This window comes from Crotalus tigris, unplaced genomic scaffold, assembly GCF_016545835.1.
Source record: "Crotalus tigris isolate CLP2741 ecotype Arizona unplaced genomic scaffold, ASM1654583v1 scf7180000017666.379230911805:20528666, whole genome shotgun sequence".
In the NCBI taxonomy this organism is placed as follows: Eukaryota; Metazoa; Chordata; class Lepidosauria; order Squamata; family Viperidae; genus Crotalus; species Crotalus tigris.
In genome coordinates, this window is record NW_024096552.1 from 6,734,854 (window position 1) to 6,746,858 (window position 12,005).

Genomic DNA, 12,005 nt, shown 5'->3' on the forward strand with positions numbered 1-12,005 from the left:
TCCTTGTGACTTCAGGAACATATTTATGTAGTTTTCTTGCACTGGTTTGATACTGGTGCAAACCAGGTTTTTTTTTTTTATTATTCTCAATGTAGCTGATAAATCTGATTACTCCTGGTGGTAACTTATCAAAGCCCAACCAGTTTCAACCTTATGATAGTCAGTTATTCTGCAACATATCAGTGCAATGTTTCTGATATATAGATAGAAAAATGAAAATTGCCATATTTCAGGTGCATGAAAAAAACTTACATTCCATCTTGACGAGTGATTGTATAACCAAAGTCAGGATAATGTAAAAAGGAGACATTAACTCCAATTAGTGGTGTTCCATCTGCTGTTAATACTTGACCCCTTATGACAGATGCAAGACTGTGGAGAAAGACACAAATTTAGATCATTCAGAAATCTTACAAATGATATTTTCTCCAACAATAAACATTAAATATTAGTTTCACAGAATAATACACAATTTAATTTCAACTTCATTTCAAATTCTTAATTATTTATAGTGACTCTTTCTGGTATACTTTAACAATATATGTGAGCACACAATATCTGAATACCAAAAAGTTGCATCAAGTAAATATAACTGTGCCCAGCTATATTTTGTTGTTAAAGGTCCATTTCAGATCCGGTATTTTCTTCTATGAAAATGTTATTGGCTATGCAGAACTTTATAGTGCAATCTTATTTATTTAATTTATCGTGTATTGTGTATTTATAGTGTATTTAATTTATGGAATTTAAAATACTAATTCCATGTTAAATATATTTGGAATTTGAGTTTTAGAATTTTCAACTGCGGCATCTTCCTTCCCAACTGCAAATATAACTAAAAATACTTGGTAGTAGATTTCATTTAATCAGAAAAACAATACTTCAAAATCAATAGCCAATAGGAAAAGTTCAAGAAGCAATGCTCCCCTCTGTATATGACATGATTTCTTTTCATTCTTCAAATACTGCTGAGCTATGAAATAAAAATGTTGTTAATTCTATAAATTTCAGTTTGTGGTATATATGGACATATGTATGTATTCATTTTTTTCAATTTATATGATATCCTATAACAGGAGGACACTATTGTAAATGCCTACTACTGTGTACAATTCCCTGATTTCAAATGCAAGGCTTTCTGAACCAAAGCATTCTGAATCATTGTGTAAAATGAAGAAATTAGTAATGATGTGTTTTGCTAGTTTGTTTTTAGGCAAGGTCTTTAAGGCAAGAAATTTTGCATCTTCGAGGGATGAAAAATACAGAATTTAAGGGAGTCTTAAGAAACATTTCTTTAATGATTTTAATCACAGTTGTGTCAAGCCTGATTAATGCAACTAAATTATTCCAGATAGAAGACTTCTAGTATAAATTACCTACCTTCTCTCAATAAAGCACAGAATACCTACTTTCTATTACATCTTATTTTGAAATGTGCCACTGCTGTATAAAGCATGCCAAGGCAGTTTATGCACTGTGCTGCTATAGAACTCACTGTGTTACTAAAACAATTCATAATTTATATTATGCATTCAGTTTTGTTTTAAAAGTGCATTACTGTCTTCCTTTCAGAAGTATTTTCACATTTTTGATATACTTCCAGCAGTGCTAATTCAAATCCATTGGGTGAATAAGATTTGCAAAACCCTTAATGTTCTACTAGAAATAGGCACCACAAACAAGAAAAGGTTTATAAACTGATTGAAGTTTTATACATAATAGCCACACAGTTCGACGTTCAAAGTTTGAAGGTTTCCAACTATCCTGGGGAAAAAAAATAAGAGTATCAGAAATGTAAAAAAGCCCATAAGACATTACTTTTTATTTAATACTACAATGATGCAGTCACCTCTTATTGAATGGGCTTTCCCCAGGAATAACATGTGTGCTTTCTGGTCCTATAAGAAAACTGATCCGATCATAAAAGGATTTAGCAGCTTGCTGAGATGGTGATTGCTGACTTTGGCTAATAATATCTTGTGGGTCAGGCAATCCTCGACAGAAAGGCTGGTTTTGGCAGGAACTCTGCAAACAGCAGTCAGGATCCATGCAGTCAACTAATCCATCTACAGACAAAAAAGTCAAAAGAAAAACAACAATACTTCTTATTAGTATTTTGTCTCTAATGAGCAATTACATGATTGTTATATTGAATGTAATACGAAAAAAAATAAAAGTTTAGCTTCTTTTTAAGCTAAAAGAGTAGGGAGCTCTGATTAGGTAAAGAACTTATCACCCTCCTCTGGTAATCCTAGAAAAAAGAGGTGCACTCTCAATTTCACAGAAAAAAGACTGGAAAAGCACCAGGCCCAGGCAGAATAACTCTTTCTAACTTGAAAGTCTGTGCTGATCAACTGGCCCTCATCTTCACCCGCATCTTTAATAAAACAATGAAGATGTGTTATGCCCCTTCTTGCTTCAAACACTCTATAATCATCCTGTTCCCCAAGAAACCCTCGATCAAAGAGCTGAATGACTACAGATTGGTTGCTCTGACATAAGTAGTTATGAAAACTTTTGAAATGTTAGTGTTGGCCCATAAAAACCATTATGGATCAGCTGCTAAAACTCCTTGCAATTTGCCCACCATGCAAAGAGATTGGCAGACAATGCTGTTAACATGGCGCTGCACTACAACTATATCTTGAATCCCCAAGGATGTATGCAAGGCTCCTTTTTGTAGACTTCAGCTTGGCACCATCATTTCAGAAATTCTTTGCTCCAAAGTGACTCAGCTAGCTATGCCTGACCACACTTGAAGGTGGATTATAAACTAACAGATAGCAGCAGGTAAAATCACATTGAATACCCAAACAATTAGCACAGGTGCCTCTCCAGGGCTAAATCTCTCTCCATTACTCTTTTTTCTCTATACCAGGGGTGTCAAACTGCCGGCCCACAGGCCAGACGCATCACATGGAAGCCGTACCCACCCCATTGCTGGCAATGGTAAAACCGGCCCGATACGTTGCGCGACGTCACGTGACGTCGCGAGTTTGACATGCTTGCTCTATACCAATGACTGCATCTTGAAGGATTCCTCTGTTAAAGCACTGAAGGTAACAATTGCAACCACCCTGCCTTCCATTGAGGACCTGTCTACTGCATAGATCAGAAAGACGGCTGATAAAATATTACAAACCCCTCACATCCTGGATATGAACTGTTTCAATTCCTCCTCTCATGATTAAGCTATAGGGCACCGCATGCCAAAGCAACTAGATACAGAGAAAGTTTTTTCCCTTGTGCCATCACTCTGCTGAACACCTAATTCCCACAGCACTGTCTTATGTCTAAAGATATTTACTTATGTAGTAGGATTGTATAACTATTACCCTTCTCATTTTTCCTATTACCTTCTATTGTTGTTATTTTAAGATTATGTTACTTTGTATGACCAATAACACATGGCCAATAAAAATTCTATTCTATTCTATTCTATTCTATTCTATTCTATTCTATTCTATTCTATTCTATTCTATTCTATTCTATTCTATTCTTCTCTTCTCTCTCCTTTCCTCCCACTCCCTCTATATGTTTATGTGTGTCCTGTGTACATTCATGTGCCTATGTATACATCCCCACCCCCACTTATTAAATAAGCTAAAATCCTTAAACAGAATTACAATCTTCTCCAGAAATTTCTATTTTTAGTAAAAATCCACCTTAGGCAACAGGTAATTCTTGCTCTGAGGGCTCTTAAAGAAACAATCATAATTCATGATTGGATGAATGAAATACAGGCAAACTAACAACAAAGAAATACCTGCACCTCTTGCTACTCATGGAATGTGTTTCTTTGTGTGTGTGTGTATGTGTGTGTTCTCTCTCGCTCCCCCATTCAATCCTGTCAGATTGCTCACAACTGCCAGGACAAGTCCCTGCAGTTTTCTTAGCCAGGTTTTACAAAAGGAATTTGACACTATCTCCATCAGAAGACTGAGACAGTGAGTAGCTCAAGGTCACCCAACTGGCTTAGTACCCAACATGGGACTGGAACTCACAGTCTCCTCGCTTCTACCCTAGTGCCTTAATTACTGCACCATAGTTTACTATGTTAATATATACAGTATTAATATTAATAAGATGCAGAAACCCTTTCAGACTCACTACTAATGGAAGAATTTAGATTATGTCATTTAAGGAAGAAGGGAAATACAGGTTGTTAATGAATGTAAATGACTTGGTATATATACTCTCTTTCTTGAACTGTGTATCACTGAAGAAACAAATTTTACACTAAAAAGAAAGTAAGAATAATACATAAAGATCTACACAAGGCATATGATTCATGAGCCACACAGATTCTTCTGAAGAATGTATAAATGTTTCTGAGAAGAAATGCTGAAGTATTTTTAAGAGAGTAAGTCACATACTGTAACAAAATAATGAGCTCAAAATAATTCAGTATATTTTTATATATTTCATAATAATCAATATATCAGCGAATAGAGCAGAGATCATTAGAGAATGACATTTTTTAAAAAAACTCTTGACCTCTGTCAGCCAGTTATTTATAAAAAATCCATTGGTATAATTAAATAAAAATATTGATATTTAGAAACAAAGAAAGCTCCCATTGAATCAAAGTTTGAATTGACCTAGTCCAATCATGTCTACACTGATGGGAGTTTTAGAAAGGGGAATCTTTCTCCACTGTATCAATTAATCCAAGATTTATTTCCTGTATGCAAATTATATGCTCCATCAGCACAGTATGTCTCAAATCCCAAATGTATATTTAGAAATATTGGCAAAAGTTTGTCTTAAAGTATGAGCTGTGTGACTAAAACTCTCCATATTATTAGAAAAAAGATTTTTTGTGTTTTAAAAGAGATCTGAATATGCTATGTAAGTAACACAACCATAAATGAACAATTTAAAATGTCCAAAATATTGATGGACAATTAGTAGCTTGCATAAAATTTGATGGACAATTAGTAGCTGGCATGTAGCCCTCAAATCAATCTTATATATTTATTAAAATAGTAAGCAATTTTTTAGAACAAGAATTTTTAAGTATAACTTTTTCAGGATACATTTTTCTGCTAATTTTCTGCAAGAATAAGATAAAAACAATGAACGCTATTGCATTAGCTTAACACACTGAAACTTTTATGAAATACAATGTTCAAAACTCACAACAATTCCTGTTATAAAACCACAATCTTGCCCACTTGTGTGATGTTATTACCTTCCTTGTTATGGCTTTCAGTCATCAAAACTTTCTCCTTAAATATTCAGCTAGTGGCTAAAAACATTTACTACTTACAGTAAGATGAAAAATGTAACAAAGTATAGAACCTGCTTTTTAAAGTTCCTAGCTATTACTAAGTTAAATGGCAGCAATTAAAACCTGATAAGTTAACCTGCTCTTAAAGAAATCATGCAAAAGATTAATTGTAGTGTTGCTGTGATCATTCATAATGCTAACAATAGTATTTTAATCAACTTTTTGAAAAAGCAGAAATAGCTTAATTTACACAATCTTGTAATGGATGTTTTCACAGAAAAAACTCTCCACCACCACATTATGACTAAAAATTCATTGTGAAACACTATGAAAATATCTACATTTCTATATCTGTTTCAACCAGCTTATTAAAATCCCCAAATTACATTTGATTTAGTCTCTTATGTTAAAAAAATAGTCTGGAGGATATTTTTGATTTTCAAGGAAAAACATAGAATACATGATGATTTGAAAAAAAAAAAAACACTTCTGAATCTTCAATCTTAGTTAGTTAAAATGATGACAAGAGGGAACAAAAAGTTTCCCCTTACATTTAAAAGGATACTTATCTGAGAACAAGAAAGCTAGCTCTATAAAATTTAACAAGACAAATTACATGCAAATTATTACATGCCTACTGATATATCCATAAAAATGAATCACATGTACCCAGATAAAAAGACTAATGGCCTCAGTTACAGTGCCAATGTGTGCTCTGTTGGAAGCCGGAAGAAGCAGATTAGTGACAGATTGTCATCTGTCAATATATGTATATGATTACTACAAGATGACATCAATTGGATAGCATGTAATCAATCAATCAATCAATCATTGCTCATTTTCAAAATTGACATATGTACAGTATACATTATACTATATACAGTCTCATTCAGTAGATGATTCTCTATATACTTCATTTTGAACCTCCATCTATACCCGGGGTGTCAAACTGTCGGCCCGCGGGCTGGAGTTTGACATGTCTGATTTATATATATAAATATCTCTATATATAGAAAGGCTGCAAATATCTGTTTTTAAAAGATGCCCAGCAATGTAATGTTGATAACATTAACTCGTGGGAAAATTCTGATAAAAATATTTATGAATGGAAGGTGTTACAAAAAGTTCATCAACACACACTAATTAATTTTTCCACTATGTGCTGAATCTAATGTTGTGTAAATTTGTATTTCCTCAGGCATTTGTCACTACTTTTGCTAATAGAATCAGAGTTGAAGAAACCTTGGAGGTCGTTTAAGGCAACCCTTTCCCAGGATAGGAATCTTCAAACTGGCTCAGATTAATGGTTGTTCAACCATTACTTGAAAACCAAAGTAATGAAGACTCCAAATCAGGAGGTGGGCCATTTTGTTGTTTATTCATGGTTAGGAAATTTTTGTCTTACTCTTCGGAGGTATGAAGTATTTGAAGACTTTTAATCATTTAAAACTTCTCTTTTCCGGATAAACATACCACTTCATCTTCCTTTTTCCAACACATCTCTTCCATGCCACTTTGCTGTTTCTTATATTTTTATGACGTTTATCAGTTATTTGCCCAAGTGAGCAATGGATAGTTATGAATCTGTTTTTCTCTAAATTAAAAGAAAAAAAATCTGTCTATATATTTTATATGCCTAGTACTTTTTCCAAATGTTATATTGCCTCTGTAAAAAAAAAGGTGAAATGCTTCTAGAAACATCACAGTTCCTTTAAGAATCCAAAAATGGATTCTTCTTTAATTTTTAATTTAAAAATTTTGAATTAAAAAAATCAAACAAAAACTTTAAAATTAAATTATGATTATTATAATTTAAACTATTATTATATGCAGTTAAATTATGATTATTATATGCAGTTAATTGTAACAGAAAGGGTTTATGAGAATCACCTTGAGCAATTATCCCCATTTAAAATATATGTCATCCACTTCTGGAATATTTTTAATGTCTTTGATCTTATTGTTTAGAATATACTTGGAAACTGTTCAGAGAAAAAAGTACAGAATAATCAGGAGCTATCTGAAACATTTCAAATAAGAAGGGGATAAAAATAATCTTCATAAAAGAAGATAACCAAAACTATTGGTTATTATTATTAATTCTTAAGCAGCCTAAATAATATTAACAACATTTACATACATATATTGAAAAGCAGTGAAAGAATTAGGTAGTAAGAAAATATAATTTGGCATAAATCACATTGTGAATGTCCTTGCCAATATATGTAGCTTCAATTAAAACAAACAAATAAATACACAAACCTGCCTTTGCCTGTCAAGTAGAGCTATTTATGAGCTCTCCTAATTTTTTCATACATAGCACTTGACTTACTGTAGATTTGATTTGATTTGACACTTACCAGATTTGGAACAAACCAGAATCTTAAACTATCTGTGTCTTATTTCACTGGTAAAGTAATTTTTATTTTTATTTATTATTAAATTTATATGCTGTTCATCTCACAGTTTGAGGTTTATTTTAATCAGTACTCAGATATGTTTTTATTCCTTAAATTAGTAGTTGACTAGATAAGTTAAAGGGAGACATCCTACTATTTTGCACTGATCTTGGATTTCCTCGATACAGATAAGGTTTATTTATACTTGTACAATAGGATATGAGAATTAAAGTGTCTTATTCTGATTTTACAAACTCAGATGGTGAATAATAAGAAAAAAGTTGTAATGATCATTCTATTTCATTTGTTCTATTTTCATGATCAAACATGCTACAATAGATCTCTAGTTAGTTTGGCACTTGAGAAGCTTAGTAGGACTAAAATAAACTGGCTAGCACATACTCTGGTTGAAATGCATGATAAATGCATGTGAGTCTTGTTTTGCTTTAAACAGCATCCCAGTCCCATCACTTTTCAACAGAAAAAGCTACTTAGATTCTGTGATCACACTTGTCAAATCTGTCTTATAGCTTAATATGAGAAAGTTTAAAATCTGAAGAACTAAAACAACTGTTCAGCATTTTGTGATATATCTGTGACAATAACAACACTCCCATTGTACAGGTTTTATTTTTTCCTCTGTTTTCCAACAGGGCTACATTTTTTTCTGCATCTTTTAAGATGGAACATACTACTACATGTGTACAAACCATCTAAACAATTTTTAATTTGTTTTATTTATTTATTAAATTTTCATACTGCCCATCTCACCTAAGGGACTCTAATTATCCTACAGAATTTTTTTCCCACCTGTCAACTTAGGGTTACTTAACTGAATAAATAATGATAAATTTGTGTGATTTACTGGCTAAGATTTTTTTATAACAATTTTGGGAGGTGCTTTTGAATTTAGTAGGGTAAATTTTGTAATGTCTACCAATGTAATTCAACAATTTGGTAATATCTTTTGTATTAGTATATTATCTACCTAGAGACAAAGGAGGAATTAAAGTAATAGATTTTTATTTAATTCCTTGTGCATACATAATGACACTCAGCAGGATCATTTGCTTGAATACTAAATTACACCTATTACTGGGCAGGATAGTGTTTCTGCATAATAAGGGAAATTAATGTCCATACTGTTTATTTGATTATTATAGAAATTAAAATTTATTATGCTAATAAGTGGCATTATCTATTATTTTCTTATTATAATTTTTAAATCTTAATCTCAAGATTTTATACAATATTAAGTAACGCTAGAAATCAGTATAATGGCAGATGATTAAAATTGTTATGCTCTGAGATCAGAGTTTTACCATTCAATCTAACATTAAACTGTCATCCTTAAGAGATATGTTACTTTCCTAACATTTTTCTGCTATTAGTTACTTTTGTTATAACAGAGAGCGCACATGCTTTATATTTTCACTTATATTTAGATTCTGACTGTAGCTCATGATGGTCCAACTAGATTTAATGTTCCATAGTTTTCCATGGTTATTTAATGTGTGGATAGACTAGAACTTAAAATTACTCACATGGTAAACACAGAACAATTAAAAATTGCTACAAAATGAGGATACCCTTTGGAACAGGGGTATCAAACTGCCGGCCCATGGGCCGGATGACCATTGCCGGCAATGGCAAAACCGTCCCAATACATTGTGCGACATCACGTGACATTGTGAATTTGACATGTCTGCTTTGGAATATATATGATCTAGATCAGAATAAAGTCACACAGGCATTTCATCTTATCTTAAGCAATTAAGTAAAATATAAAGAGATAACAAAATTGTTAACTAAAAATGTACCTCAGCATCCCCTTAAATATGCAAGGTAAAAATCTAACTATAACAATTTAAGAAACAGAGGGCAAGCAAGAAGAGGCTGAAGGAGATAGGCAACATGAAAAACTTTATCCAGGTATACTGAGAAGAGAAATCTGAAAAACCAGGAAAGGAACTTATGATAATGGCCCATATAAAAGGGAAAGAGAAATAAAGGTTTGAATGTAACCCAGGAAACAGAATAGTTTTGCTTCTGTCAGGAATATGAAAGTTGGGAGGATTCAAAAGGGGTAAAAAGACCTAAATTTTAAACAAGTTGGTGGAAATGTTGAAAGATATAGTTAATACACAGTTATAGGCAGTCCTCGACAGAACGGCAATTGAGACTGGAATTTCTGTTGCTAAGTGATGTGTTGGAATCAATGATTGTAAGTTGAGGACAGCCTGTATGCAGTATTGGGGATGACACTATTGTTGATAAAGGCAGTTAAAAAGGAAAGCTTTTATGAAGCTATTTCTCAGCATATTCCTGTAACTTTTTCAAAACTTAATCTGAAAATGGATTTCACAACCATTTTTGTTGGTATGCACTTTTATGATAAAGTTCACTGGATTATTGTATTTATTCTTTGATAGATATACTACCAGTTATAATCTAATGTTCACTAATGGGTTTTGATGTACACATTTTGCTTGCTGTAACCAGCACTTAAGGATTTGATAGCATACAAAATGAAGGCAATAAATGTTGAAGCACATTTCTGCATGTATCTCATCCCAGGTAGTAAAAGCTCTATATCAATCTCACAGCAGTATTTTGTTCACCTGATTAAGAAGCCAATAATTTCACATTTTTAGCAGTGCAAGAATTTTGCTTTACACCTCCTACCTCCTTCGTTATCCTTGCTGTCAGTACATAAAGTTTCCATGGCGACATCACATCCTGCTCCCCTCCATCCAGGCTGACAAACACAATGCCAGCCATTTTGGTCAAGAGTACATCTTCCATTACTATTACACAGGCCAGGGCATCCCTCTGTTAAAACAGACAAAAAGGATACTCCATGTGATTTAAATATTACAAAAATATTTCAATCTAATTAAAATACAAACAGGAGACACTTATTGGGAACAGGCCTTCAGAACAGCACAAATACTGTAATTGCACATGGAAAGTAACAGCAACATTAACTGGGATTCTTATTCTTAACTAAGTGGCATCTTTGATTTGTCTGACACTTTGAGACACCACTTACCTGTGCAGGCAGGAAATATATCTAAGAAACCACTAAATACCTGCGGGCCAGACAAAATTGTATTTTCATTTTCTTTAGTGAAACAGCAGGCATCAGCATCACAGCACACAACATAGCCTCAAGATAAAACAATAGTGCTTCTATTCTTAAGAATAATGATTTGATATATTTGTATATGTAGATTTTGTTAAGCTCCTTGTTTTAAAGAAGTATTTTTAAAATTCAAAAGAAGGTATGCTCCTTAGTATTCAATAAGAGAGAATGTTAATTTCATTTAGTCTCAAGAGTTGCCGTATATTCATGTGAAATTACAGTGCTTTAAATAATTGCACAAAGTATATGTCAATTGTATGACTATACTTTATGCCAAAAATACATTCCTTTCCACAGAATAAGCAAAGCTCAGGAAATAGTGAAGCAGTTTAGCATCTAGTCTAACAAACATTAGGATTCAGGCTGCATACGGATGGGACAGGACCAACAAGATTTCCAACTAAATGTAATAGCTGTGCGTATTTGAGTATTTAGGACGGACAAAATGAAATACCATAAGGACCACAATAAACATTGATAGACTGAACAAAAACACGGTAGTGACGTGCTTCAAGACAGAGCGGAGAGTGATTATAATTTTTTTGTGACAATCTCCCTAAGGCTTTTGTTCTGTTACCTTTATATCCTATCTTGTCTGCTTTTATGGCCAAGGAGGGAAAATTTGGGAAACAATTAAAATTATTTAATATATCCAAGATCTATTTTTTAAATCTAACATTACATCAAAAACAGTATTTGTCAATTCATATTGATGAAAACCTGGCATGCAGCCAACATGACCTGTATGAGAATGATGACATTATATAAATATAGATATGTAAAATTCTAGTATTCCTTATGTATGAGTGTTGTAAGACATTCGCATAAGCAAATAAAGCAGAACTATAATCACTAGCTACAAATAAGATTTTAGGACTTAATTTTTACTCCACACAGATTAATATATAAGATGTGCCATTGCTTTTAAATTTTTTTCTGTCTACCGTATATCTTTGGGTTCTAGAACAGGATTCTTTCCAGGAGATTGATAGTATTATTGAAAAAATTTGTTCCTATGCCTATTAGACTAAAATAATTACAAATGTATATCTTTATTTACCTACATTAGCACAAATTAAACAATAACTTAATTTAAATGGAATATAGTAACATCTCATGACCAGTTATGATGAAACTATTGTTATGGATGTCACATAATCCTACCTGGCTTAGATTATATTTGGCCTGCTTTTTCTTTAGCATTTTTTGCTACCTGCCCATTTTAACT

The 12,005-nt window shown here is 32.7% G+C and overlaps 1 protein-coding gene across 14 annotated transcripts in view; it reads right to left on the reverse strand.

Moving 5' to 3' along the window:
- TENM3 (teneurin transmembrane protein 3) overlaps window positions 1–12,005 on the reverse strand; it is a 565,275-nt gene that overhangs the window by 75,979 nt on the left and 477,291 nt on the right. For all 14 annotated transcript variants that reach the window (XM_039336655.1, XM_039336657.1, XM_039336656.1 and 11 more), the window contains 3 exons: window positions 10,318–10,464; window positions 1,850–2,066; window positions 253–372 (listed from right to left, as the gene is read on the reverse strand). In XM_039336655.1, coding sequence (XP_039192589.1) covers window positions 253–372; window positions 1,850–2,066; window positions 10,318–10,464 — 484 coding nt within the window. The remainder of the gene's footprint in view (window positions 1–252; window positions 373–1,849; window positions 2,067–10,317; window positions 10,465–12,005) is intronic.